The following is a 13806-nucleotide window of genomic DNA, read 5'->3' as shown; positions in this document are numbered from 1 at the left end:
CGAATCTGATACACAGTTGAAAATGATTACAGGACTGTTTGCCTATTCAACTCAATTGATCGCTACTCAACAAAAATCGGACCGCTATTTACTAGGGCGATTTTTTTCCTAAACAACGGAATATTTTGACCTAAAAAATCAAAATTTTGACATTTTTGACCTTTAAAAACTTAGTTTTGACCAAATTTTGACCCAATGTGCGTAAATTAGGTGTTTTCCCCACATAATGTTAGAATTGTACTACTTATCTTCATTTCTGGTCCTTACGAAGTAGTTTAATCAGAAAACAAACTGACAAATTTTTACATGAAAAAACCAGTATTTTTTACGAAATCTGGCCTTATGAAGAAATCAAGTATAGTTACATCACGTATTATGGAAGAAATAATTAAAAATTGTTGTAATATAACGAAAGATACTTTCCTTCATTCTCTGGTAGAAAGTGTCTGTCCTTACTACGTAGTTTGCCAAGAATGGAGAAAGAACGCTCAACAGCAGAAGTTGTTGGCTGGCAACACTAATTCGTGCGTATACTGCTGGTGACACACCATGTTGCTTCATTCTGACAACGCTGTCTACATCACAATTTTTCATCATGCGCTCCTTGGTATAAGAACCAATGCCCTCGCATTTTTGCTTCATTGCGGTTGTCAACATATTTATTTCATTTGGCCGTTTATGATTCACAATGAGCAGATAAAGGGCCGTTTACAACCGTTAGGCGTATAAAGTAGGCTACAAGCTGTAAAATGTCAAATGATAAGTTCACCGACAGTGCAAACATCTACGATACAAACGAAATGCAGGTAGCAAAATTTGTTTGACTTTGGTAACAATTTTGACAATTTCTGACCTAACGCTACAATTGTGACAAAACTTTGACTTATTTTGACATTTCAAAAATATCGCTCTGGTGATCACTGTCATGGTTCCATTAGGCAAGAAATCACGTGGTGCAATCGATATGTTTTAACAGAAACTAGCTACCGTTGCCTTTCTACTTACTAAAGAACAATTCTTTTCACAGTAGAAGCTGACGCATCAGATCTTGCCATCACTGTATAGTACTTATGAAGATATAGGATATACCCACGGGTGTAATGGATTCCGTTTGTGTGTACCACATTTGTGATTTCTTGGAGTGGTAGGCCTACATGTAAACCAACACACCTTGGGAATATATCTCTATACGAATTGGTGATTTCTTTTATTGGGTGTGAAAGCATAATTTGATACCTGAATGTGCGGTTTACCTGATATTCACCCCAAGCTCAGGTGCAAATTTTATAAATACTCCTATTCTCCACCCGTGGATTTACTGTACGGTATAGGATGGAAATCAATATAACATTAGGTTAGACATGACAGTCACAACATTCGTTTAGTAGATCTTTATATCCAAATTTTATTTTACATCATCGTTTTAATTTCTTTGGAATACGTTATTGTCTCCAGGTGCTCTTAATCTCATCCGATGCTTTTTCTCCGATCATGTAGCATGGGGCTTGCGTATTTGCAGTTGTGATGTGAGGCATGACTGAGGCATCTGCTACTCTCAAATTTTTAACTCCGTACACTCTGAAAAATGCCATGCATGCGCTATAATTGTTTGCAGAGAATAGCAATAACAGTCACACTTGACTTACTGTAGTTGGGGGTTTACAACCGCGAGTTTATCCGTTTCCGAACCCATTTTGGCAGTACAGCACGCGTGCCATCCCATAATGGCTTGGTGATTTATCAGACATCGGTAATATTCGTCGGACCTATATTTATATATAGTAAAATAAAGTGCAATTGGTATGCATCTGCTTGTGCATTTATAAGACGCATATAGGACTATATCCAGAACTACCGATTCGAGCTATGACATGGTCCTGCGACTCCGAGCCGTGAATCTGCCATATAATGGTCGACCCGACACTATTACCGGCGTCCACGAGAACCTTTAACAGGGTTGTAATGACTCGAGTCCGACTCGAGTCGGGATTCTTTGGTGACTCGAGTCATTTTCTCAAACGCGTTACTCGACTTGTACTCGAGTCATTGTGCAATGTCCATGACTCAAACCAAGTCATATGACTCGAGATTAGCACGGACAAGACAGACATTTCCTCGTAACTTTGAAAAATAGTTAAGTCGTCACATTATGGTATTTCGTCTATCAGTCGTGATCAATGTTCCCTATAATTTTTGACGAGTCTGCGCACACTCACCAACTCAATGCGCAGACCCTTGGACAACAGTGCGTAACGACTACAAAAAGGTCATCCCTTCGGATGTTTTGTGCTCAACTTAGATTTTCCGTGCGCAGAGACCGTGTCAGCACTGCGCATTTGCGCACGTGCGCAGCTTAGAGGGCACATTGGTCGTGATACTGGGAAAATAGGGGCTGGAACTATTAGGACTGAGGAAAATGACGATATAATTGCGAGCCATTCTATATATCACTTGAGCACGGTTGAATAAAGTGGGTTCCACCGGTTTGAATTCAAAACTGAACAGTGAACACAATCACTTGGACTTGGACTCGAGTCAAAACACTATGACTCGGACCCGACCCTCTACTCACTGACTTGGACTCAGACTTGACTCGGTGGTGAATTGAAAATAACTCGACTTGACTTGAGTCAAAACTATAAAAGTGAGTTTGACTTGTGACTCGGCACCTTGTGACTTGGCTACAACCGTGACCTTCATTGAAAAATTTTCGTTTGCGGACGTATGCGTCATATCATTAAAAGTTTGATGAGCTCCTTTACTTCCTCAAGAAAAACACTAGATTGGCAAAAATATGAGAAAAATACACTAGAACACTAGGTCAAGTCAAGATACACTAAATCTAGGAGTGGTACCACTTCTCCTGGTTCCAGATCATATCTGAAATTACATGGTCGAATCGGGCCTACGATATCGTAGGCCCGTGTCGATTGCCCTTTGGTTATCTTGAACTAAATCTAGGATCGGCACCACTTATCCATATTGCAGATCGTATCTGAAATTACATGGTCAATTGCCCTTCGGTTATCTTGGATTTCGCGACGTCCGCACATCAGTCGGTCGCAGTAAATGTATCTATTTTGAAGCCATATATCACGTAACGCATACTTACCCGTAGGTTTTTTCCATGCAGTTCTGATCAGGTCTTACCCATCCCCCGACGTTTTTTAGCGCTCTGGTATTCACCATCTTTTCTGTTTGCTTGATACCTACATAAAGTTGAATTAGTATGTCGGCAAGTAATTTTTCAGGGTGCGCATGGCTGCTGTTTCACAGGTCTGTTAACCCGTGAACTATAATGTTACATTGGGAAAGGTGCCAATTTAATATTATAATAGTGGTATATGAAAGTTTATTGCTGGAATACACATATTATATATCCTAGTTAGCTCAGGAGCAAGTGCGCACGAGAGTGAGAGTGTGAATGCTCAATCGGCTGCGCAACAATGGCCAATACGTTTGTGGTTTGCGCTGCTCGTCACCGCTCCCAGACGGCATGGTTGCGTCACAATACCAAACTCCGTTACAATGCCCCATTCGAGGCTGGTTTTGAAGGGCTCCAGGACCACGAGCAGAATAAAATTCATCAGATTTCCACCATAGCGTACGGTGCAAATCAGATGAACGGCACCTTCAGATATTACATTCTACTTTCAAACTCCTTCGAATCGGCGAAGATAAGTTAAAACCACCAATCTTCTTGAAGTATATCCCAGGGGTGTCGTGTACCATCATTTTGGATTTCTAAGGGCGGTACATAAACAGTATACTCACTACACCGCAAACCTCTGGGATATATCTCCAGAAAAAGTGGTGTATTGATTCATTCACTCCCGTAAAAATGGGATTTTTGGAAGTAGGCATTATCTTGAACGATACCTCGTAAAATCTACCCGGAAAGGGAGATGGATGATTATGCTTACAAATGGCGTCGCGAAAAGTCGTCACGTGACTTTCGGGAGTCTTTTCTGCCCGAGAAAGGCGATGGCCAGTTTATGAGATTCGGAATTCTGCTTTCAAACAACTATAAAGTTTTATGCGCGAGGTATTTCACTAGAGCAGAGGTTCTTAACCGGTGTTCCATGGAACACTACAGGTTCGCTGAGCCAGTCTCAGGGGTGTTCTGGAGCTCAAAATATACACACTCAAGTGACTCAACCCATACATATGATTCGTGATGATACGCTGTCTTATAATAATAATAATAATAATGGAGTAAAGAAGAGTATAAAGAAATAATGAGATGTTACTTCTTAGCCAAATTTGAAAACTCGGCAGGAGTAACCGAAGGAACTTTTCAAAAATGGAAAGAGAGAACGAACAACTCTCCAACCATGACTGCCAATACCCTGGCAACAATGAGACGTTGTGTAATAAAAAATAAAAAATTATCTGAACAAGAACTCGCAGAAATCGAGGGAGAAATGTGTAACAAAAACATAGAAAACTCTGAGGCAATGGAACTGCAATTCGGCCAAGATGACCTGAACCCACAACAATCACTTGATGACCCGAACATCGCAGAAGTAGAATTACAAAATACCACCGGGCACCCGAATGAATCAACAATACCTAACGATGGCGACATAGACACGGAATTAGAATTGGAGATCAAAAATCAAATCATCGACCGCATGAAATCCACATTGAATGTAAATGACAGAGTGCAGTTACCTGACTTACAAATTACAAAGAAACTGAAAACTGATATTGCAGTAGCGAACAAAATTTTGACAGAAACCATACTTCCTGCAACTCTAAATGACAAACAAGGAGAAAGACCACAATGTCCCTTGACAACAATCAACAACCTCATTTACAGCACTGCGGCAGTTATCTCAGAAAGGCACTGCAAAATACCAAGAACTGTCAACAAAAAAAAGGGGAAGGCATACGCCAGCTTGGCAACGCAGAATTGAAAACAAAATCGCAAAACTAAGGTGTGACGTTGCGATACTCTCAGAACTAAAAAAAGGAAATGTTTCCCGCAAAGTAAAAAATAAAGTAAAAAGAATAGAACTGGAGCACCAAACCAAACTGCAGTCAACAGAAAAAGTGACAATGTTGCAAGAAGAATTAAAAATGAGAATATGCGCCAAAGCACAACGATTGAAACGATATAAAAAACGAGAAACACAATATCGCCAAAATTTGTTATTTGCTCGCAAACCTGGACAATTTTTTCGAATGATGAAACAAAAGTCAAATCAAAAAATTACCAGCAGCAAAATACCAGCCACTGCAGATGTGGAATCATTTTGGAAGAAAATATGGGAAACCAAAAAATTGCACAACTCAAATGCAAATTGGATACAAGACCTCCACACTGACCATCTACAAACACCAGAACAACAATGGTCAGAAATCACAAAACAAGAAATCAAGGAGGCCCTAAAGAGTTCACTGAACTGGAAAGCAGCTGGTCCTGACCAGATCAAAAACTTTTGGCAAAAAAAACTAACTGCAACACATAATTACCTAGCGGTTACCTACAATGAGCTTTTATCCTCAACCAGCTCGCACGAGATCCCAGCCTGGCTCACACAAGGGATCACCTATCTTATTCCAAAAAATGAAAACACCAGGGACCCCAAGAACTACAGGCCAATAACATGCCTGACAACCATGTACAAAACACTGACCAAAATCTTGGCAAAACGAAGCTACAAACACCTAGAAAATCTTCTACCGCCTGAGCAGAAAGGATGCAAGGAAGGCGCCCTTGGCTGTAAGGACCACCTGCTCCTTGACAAAACCATTCTTGAAAACTGCAAGAGGAGACACACTAACCTCAGCATGGCATGGATAGATTACAAAAAAGCTTTCGATTCAGTCCCTCACACGTGGATACTGAAAACAATGCGTATGTACAAAATGAATCCGATCATCATCAGATTTATTGAAAATTCAATGAAAAATTGGCATACAAAACTGTTGATCAAACATGACCAAGGTGAAACAGAAACCTGTACAATTCAGATATGCAATGGTATCTTCCAAGGCGACTCATTCTCACCACTTCTATTCTGCCTCAGCTTAGCTCCACTTAGCAGTGAGTTGCTGAGAAAAAATGAAACAGGATACGTGATGAAAAAAGCAGCAAATTCTGAAGGTCAAAAGATTCATCACCTTTTGTTCATGGATGATCTGAAACTGTATGCGAAATCCGACACGGACCTGAATAACCAAATGAAAATTGTTCATGAGTTTTCGGAAGATATAAAAATGAAATTTGGCTTGGATAAATGCTCAAAACTTACCATACGACGCGGAAGAGCCACCAGCACTGGCGACATGAACTTCAAAATGGACGAAACCATAACAGAATTGAATGCCGAAGATCACTATAAATATCTAGGGATCTGTGAAAGCGACAACATTAAACATGCTGCAATGAAATCAAGTCTAAAAAAAGAATACATCAGCAGGCTCAAGTCAATTCTCAAAACTGAACTCAATTCCAAAAACAAAATCAATGCCATAAACAGTCTTGCAGTGCCTGTCTTGAGATATAGCTTCGGTGTGGTGAACTGGCGTAAAGATGAAATTAAAAAATTGGACACAAAGACCAGAAAACTGATGACAATGCACCACATGCATCACCCAAAATCTGATACACAAAGACTGTACATCCCCAGAAAAAAAGGTGGTCGAGGACTACAAGAAATTGAACAAACCTTCAAAACAGAAATCATCGGCTTGTCACAGTACATCAACAACAGCGATAACATTTACTGCAAACTCATTGCACAGGAAGACAAACAGCGCAAAACAAAATCTCTGAGCAATCGTCACGACAAGTACGCCAGAGAAGTCAACTTGGAAACAGCTAACCTGTACACTGCAGAAAACACCGTTGCTAAACCCACAACAATAGCAAAAGCAGCACGAGTCCGATACAAAAATGCAACGCTGAAAATGAGAGAAACGATATGGGAGTCGATGCCTCTTCATGGACAGCACAAGAAGTTAACTTCACAGCCCCATGTAGACGAGCTTTCATGGACCTGGCTATCCAGCTCTGGCCTGAAACCGGCAAGCGAAGGATTCATTTTCGCAGCACAAGACCAATCGCTTCCTACAAAATACTATCGCAAAAGAATTCTGAAGCAAAACACGGACGGCAAATGCAGAATGTGCCACAACCAAAATGAAACTGTAGCACATCTCATGTCCGGCTGTGGTGCACTTGCAGCTACCGAATACACATGGAGACACAATAGGATTGGTCACTACATTCATCTTGAATTATGCAAACATTTTAACATCACCACTTCGACAAAAAATTGGTACGATTACAGCCCAGCACCAGTGACAGAAAACGAACAAGTAAAAATTCTGTGGGATGTACCAGTTATAACTGACCGCGAAATCAGGAGCAACCGCCCGGATATAATCGTCAAACTAAAAAAGAAAAGAGAATGCTTATTCATTGAACTGGCTGTCCCAGCTGATCACAACCTACTGCAAAAAGAATCAGAAAAATACTCCAAATACGCAGACCTCAAAATGGAATGTGAGAAAATGTGGCGATGCAAAATAAACATTGTACCGATAGTCATTGGTGCTACAGGGGTCGTGAGCAAAAAACTCATGACTCGTCATGAGACATATCCAACAAATTCCGGGTAACGTTCGATTCGACATGATCCAAAAGATCACATTATTGGGCACTGTGCACATTCTTCGGAAGGCTTTGAATGCACCACTGGACTAAAATTACGCTTGTGAATCACAGCATAATTTCTGTAATTTCGATTCTTCATCTTCAATCATCTCTACCTCTGCTCTGTAACCCTTGCCAATTCTTCATCTGCTGCAATTCTGTAATCTGACTTCTCCGTGTATTGCATAGGAATAACAATTTGAATGTATTACTGAAATTTTAAAAATTTACTCCAATCTCGCCATTTTCCTTTGGGGGCAGGTTGCTCCCCGGATTATGTGTGTATCTACCAGTTTTACTGTGAATAAAGAATATAATAATGTATTGCATAGGAATAACAATTTGACTGCATTACTGAAATTTTAAAAAAATTACTCCAATCTCGCCATTTTCCTTTGGGTGCAGGTTGCTCCCCGGATTATGTGTGTATTGACCAGTTTCCTACTGTGAATAAAGAATATAATAATAATAATAATAAATAATTTTTGATTATAGGCAATTGATATAACGCTTGCGTTTCGACAGACCAATTCGATGAAAGTCTACAAGGTGAAGCCCCACATTTTTGAACTGGTATCTGGAAGCATAATGTCCTATTTTGGTGTGAACACAGGGGGATTGAACATCTCAATGTATTTGGGGTACGCCATACTTTCCATTTAACCAAAGGCAACCAAGTTTGGCATTGTGACGCAACAGTTCTGTCTGGCAAAACGAGACCGAAGCTAAGAAAAAAGAGCCAGATAGAATTGTTACGCCACAATACCAAACTCGATCACAATCCAAAATTCGAGGCTGATTTTGGGGGGTTCCAGAACGCTGAGCAGAATAAAATTGATATTTTCGTAATCAGTATAGCTGTAGCTTTCTATTGATGCCCGTTTTATCGAGCTTAGCGCTCGGTAAGCCGGTCAAAAAGAGCGGTATAGTTGCTTTAGGTGAAATGGAAAGCATGATTACGCAACCCAAATGCAATGAGCCGTTCAATCTCGCTGTGTCCACAACCACACCATATAGGACACTATGCTGGAGGGGAATGGCAGATGTGCAATGAATATTCATTATAATGTTTTCGTTTTGTATGGAAATCATATATGAAGGATTTTATTCTTCCAACACTCTGTTGATGCACAGTTCATTTTTTTCTTCAGCAATCTATAGCATGGCTTTCAACCACCAGTGCGCCGACTGCTGGTGAAGGTCTGTGGCAAGTTTACTGCGGGTCCCACGGATATATTGGAATTTTATATCTAAATTCCAAAATGCAGGAAGTTGGGTGCTTTTCCACAAATTAGAAAATAAATCATAACGCATAATTTAATTAGAAGAGTAGGACGTATTTTTCGTATGGTGTCGCAACAGAGAGTTCGTGGTCTCTTTTGGACGTGCGTCCCAATGGTTTAACACCCCTGATTTAAAGCTTCCTGTAAAATCGCGATTGGCCCCTGTCTCATTTAGTGATGATTACTAACCCGCGATATGCAATCTGTAGTCCTCTTCGTCGGAATAGTACTTTGGGTCGATTTTAGGTTGAACTGTGGGGTCAGTCGAGTTCAGTGTTATACTTCCAGTGGATCGTGGATGGGCGAGCATTGTCACCAGAATCAATCCCTGAGTCTGTACGTATATGTATTCGAGACACTTAATCAATATAATACATTACAATGGAGTACCGAAGTCGTATTTTTTCATTCTCTTATGGAATCGCGCGTCCGAAAGAGATATTGGCTGAATAATTTTCCACACTAGAAGCCGTGCAGAGATTGCAGTTCTGATGGAGGGATGTCGTAGATCTGTATTGCTATTCTGTGTGTATAGTAGGGCTGTTCAATTTTTTTTCTTCTGGATTTCAGTCGTTCGATTATCAAATTGTCAGGTTACCCTAAAAAAAGCTGCACACCAAATTTGGTTCAATTCTAACAAGTATAGGGCTCCGCAGATCCAATTAAATTATTTAATTTAAGCAGGAAAATTCAAAAAAAAAATTTCGAATTTTTCTGTCAACCCCATGAAATTGTTGAGCTGTCTTCAGAGACGATGCAAAACAAATTTGACTCAATTCCAACGAGTAGAAGCGGAGTTATTGGAGTTTTTCGTTGATATTTCTCGGATTATCCTTGATTGGTAAATAATCGGAGGATTATCAACGAAAAACTCCAATAACTCCGCTTCTACTAGTTGGAATTGAGTCAAATTTGTTTTGCATCGTCTCTGAAGACAGCTCAACAATTTCATGGGGTTGACAGAAAAATTTAAATTTTTTTCTTGAATTTTTCCATTCATATTAAAATTTTTAATTGGATCCGCGGAGCTCTATACTTGTTAGAATTGAACCAAATTTGGTGTGCAGCGTTTTTTAGAGTAACCTGACAATTTAATGACTGAATGGTTGGAATCCAGAACAAAAAGTTATTTTTGAACAGCCCTAGTGTATAGTTATGCAGGGGCTATTGATATTTGGGCGCGATTTATAGGTGGATCAGCAAGTGCTCGATTACTTCTTCTGAGTCAATCAATTTCAAGTAAATGAAGAAGCGACACACAAAGGTAATCATTAACGAAGTACTTCTACTTTTTCAGACTACTCAAGTAGTTTTTACGTACTTCTACAGCCTAATGGAGTATACTCATGTTTTAGATGTTCTCGCTACGATATGACTAAAACCTACGATACTACTAAAACTCGACAGCGTAATAGAAATATACAAATGCAATACTAACATTGGAGAATTCGACGTTTATAGCGAAAAGTAAGATTTCGGGATAAGGAATTGCCCTGAAAATATAGGCACGATGTGAACAGTGACCAAGGGTGTTAACAATTTCACGTACCGTTGAACAATCGAAGCTCCAGACTCTGCATCACCGTTTTTTCTCGCCCATATAACCATATTGTCGTATAAAATAGCCCCTTGTCCTTTCGTGATGAATTCGGTTTCCATACTGGTATTTTTCTAAAGGTAATTTTACCTTGGCTATTCAGAACAGTATTAGCAAGATACAGTGATAACTATACCTCAATTGTGATGTTCGTAGCTATTGCACTGGTCACGACTGAATGGTCTTGTAAATTTGAACCAACTCCTGGGAGATCGCTTATTGTAGTGATCTAAAATATTTCAGCTCGTTTAATTGGGGGTATAAAGCATATTTATTATAGCCATACATTGAATTTATCCAATTCCGACTTCGGTCCAATACCGGAAAGCATGAGCAGGTGAGGAGTACCGAATGCTCCTGCGCTTAATATCACTTCTTTTCTAACTTTTGCCGTAAAGTTCCGCCCGCCTCTCTTGTACTGTACACCGTAAGCTGTTCCGTTGTCGTTGATGAGTACTTTCGTTACCAAGGCTCGTGTTAAGATGTGTAGTCTTTCTTTTCTGATACACATAGTGAGGATGTAAATTTAATTTCATCATTATCATCACGTTATAATCACACATCACTACTCCTGCTGGTATTATTTATATGGCCTATCCGGTCATCTCATCCGTGCAAGCGGTGACCTATAAAAGCTTAGAAGTGGGCCGTGCTGCAAGGCGGCAGCTAAGGAATAAAAACGGAGAAACTTGGCCTGATGTAAATGATGTAATGATGTAAATGTAAATTAGTCGACAAACACCATGAATGCCACAATCAACAACAACAACTATTTCGGAAAAATGCCTAACAGTGATATTTAGATCCCCGACCCTTAATAGCAAAATTCAATGCATTGCGGAAGTGAAATTAAACAATATCAATGACAGGGCAACTGAATGCTCAACCTTTTGCAGGATATTTTTGGAAACGGATTACATTATATCGAACAGGACTGGATCCGGATCCAGAAAAACCATGATCCGTACATCTCTAAGTCCCGCATTACAGCGTGCGGTGGCTGCGAACTGAAAGTGTCGTCGGTGGTCACCTTTCAGGGAACAGTGGTCTCAGATAAGCGGTTGCGGATGACTCCCGAAGTCCGTGATTGATCGTGTGCACCGTAAGACCGGCAGTTTCGATGTCGTCATTGTAGCTTGCGAATCTGACCCCTTGAAGACAAATTGCGGATATTGCGTTGAGGACACCACGCATAAACGGAATGAACGTATAATTTGTTTGTAATATAGACAGAGGTGGTCAGTAACGAAGTGCCTTTACTTTCTCCAAGCACTCAAGTAGTTTTGACTACTTGTAGACTACTTGTTTAAACGGTTATGATTTTTTACTATACTCTTTGTCAACAACAATGATATATCGATCGATATTGAATAAACTCAGGTGTTATCGACCGAGACTCGTCAGGGGTAATCGTCAGCAACTATAGTGGAGATTTCAAAAGAACCTTGAATCATGTAAATCGTCGGTTGTATCACTAATAATGACGTCACATGATGGCCGTGGCAAATCTTATCATTTTGTAGGTATACAAAGTTCTTTTGGATTCTCGACTAGTTGTTGACGATTATTCCGAGCGACCGTCTGATGAAAATATTCGGCTTTATTGCAATGTGAATATATCATTCAATTGACCACTGAAGTTTCGTACCACCTATAATCTGTTCTGATAGTTAACAGTTTTCAACTTTTCAGCCAAAACTATTGGTCTAAAATACTTTATTTACTTACTTACTTTACTTGTACTTGTGCTTGACTTTAAATAGCTTCTACTTTTACTAGAATACCAACGATGAATACTTTGACCACCCCATTTCTTCAAAATTATAAGACATAGGCTATATTCGTTACCTAATTAGTCAAAAATATCTTCGAGCAGCCCAAAGAATCGCGTTTTTTCATAGCATCTTGATGATATGGTCAACTTACGCGGACAATGATACTGCCGAGCGACCTATAGTGTTGGCCTAATTATGTACCTATTTCTTTAAGAATATCTTTGACCAAAGAAGAGAATCGCGTGTTTAGCAGGAAATTTTGGAGATTCAAACTGAGCGGACCATCTCTTCCGAGCGATTTTGAAAACTCCTGCCCCGTCACGCCCTCCGCTTTTTGAAAGTACTTTTCGACGGTTGCAAAGTCCCAGCCTTTGGCTCCGTTCGCATCCCACGAGTCAAAATCGTGTCGACTTCCTCTCGCGTAGACCATACGATTCAAAGCACTCGTTCCCCCGAGTACTTTACCTCGTGTGTAAAAAGGTGCCTGTATGAATAGATGTCCAATGTCCATGATTACATATATATATATTGTAGGCATAGGCTTTTACCCAATAAAAATAATAGGACACAGTTATATGCGTTAAATGGAAGAGACCACGACCTAAATACTCAGCAATTGCATGCTTTTCGTAAAAGCTATAGGATTGTCGTAAATAAACACATTGGCCGTCGATGTGTGAAATGGAGAAATCAGGTTATATTGGTATGAGTTGTTGTTTTTTGTTTGTGGTATTCATGGTCGTTGTCGACTACAATGGTCATGTAGGCCTACGCCAGGCCGATATTCCTTATTTTTTGATTCGGAAACTGCCGACTTGTAGCGCGGCCCACTTTTTGGCTTTTTTAAGACACCGCTTTTGCGGTTGAGATGGCGAGGAGGATTGGTATGGGTATTGAGCATTGAAATACGTATTAATACGTTGGGCCCGGAAATGTTTATGCCTTCATAGTCAATATAGCAATTCAATAGCTATTCAATTAGTATCATTCAGGTTTTCGAATCCATATATTGCCGAAACAGCCCGAGGCCTCCTATAATGCACATTATCCGCAACGAATGTTCGCATCGATTAACTCTATTATTGTGACGAGATGGCGTCGTGGTATAATTCACAGCTGCAACACCAATGGGTTGCTGGTTCGAGAACGACCGACGTCGACTCCAGAGGTCCTACACAAGTGTCAGACTTGGACAACTAAATAATTCTAGTTGTCTAATTTCGCTACATTGGAGAAAAATGCCAGTAATCTCATTCTAATCTAATTTATGAAATGTTTCCAAGCATGCTCTAATTCTAATCCTATTCTAATTTGTGAAATGTTCCTAGGCTCCAATTCTAATTCTAATTTAATTTGTTAAATGTGTCAAAATTCTAATTTTATTATAATCTAATTTATTGTTTCCGGAAAATGCCTCTATGTCCGCGGCATTTTGCAACGATACAACAAGAATATCCCTCTCGCCCAGGGAAATCCAGTACCAAG

The 13806-nt window shown here is 39.9% G+C and overlaps 1 protein-coding gene across 2 annotated transcripts in view; it reads right to left on the bottom strand.

The window, feature by feature from the left end:
- Nucleotides 1-630: 630 nt before the first annotated feature.
- LOC145451970 (glucose dehydrogenase [FAD, quinone]-like) overlaps nucleotides 631-13806 on the bottom strand; it is a 40906-nt gene continuing 27730 nt past the window's right edge. For both annotated transcript variants that reach the window (XM_080330188.1, XM_080330187.1), the window contains exons 4-13: nucleotides 12523-12805; nucleotides 11577-11697; nucleotides 10833-11046; nucleotides 10683-10775; nucleotides 10499-10620; nucleotides 10388-10442; nucleotides 9139-9283; nucleotides 3113-3209; nucleotides 1647-1766; nucleotides 631-1578 (exon numbers count right to left, since the gene is read on the bottom strand). In XM_080330188.1, the coding sequence (XP_080186314.1) occupies nucleotides 1443-1578; nucleotides 1647-1766; nucleotides 3113-3209; nucleotides 9139-9283; nucleotides 10388-10442; nucleotides 10499-10620; nucleotides 10683-10775; nucleotides 10833-11046; nucleotides 11577-11697; nucleotides 12523-12805 (1386 nt within the window). In that variant the 3' untranslated portion in view covers nucleotides 631-1442. The remainder of the gene's footprint in view (nucleotides 1579-1646; nucleotides 1767-3112; nucleotides 3210-9138; nucleotides 9284-10387; nucleotides 10443-10498; nucleotides 10621-10682; nucleotides 10776-10832; nucleotides 11047-11576; nucleotides 11698-12522; nucleotides 12806-13806) is intronic.

The sequence above is a fragment of the Botryllus schlosseri genome, chromosome 12, assembly GCF_051294905.1.
Source record: "Botryllus schlosseri isolate E-star chromosome 12, Bs_hap1, whole genome shotgun sequence".
NCBI classification, from domain to species: Eukaryota; Metazoa; Chordata; class Ascidiacea; order Stolidobranchia; family Styelidae; genus Botryllus; species Botryllus schlosseri.
Note: the sequence above shows the minus strand (reverse complement) of the source record. Positions and strands in the feature narration are given on the sequence as shown.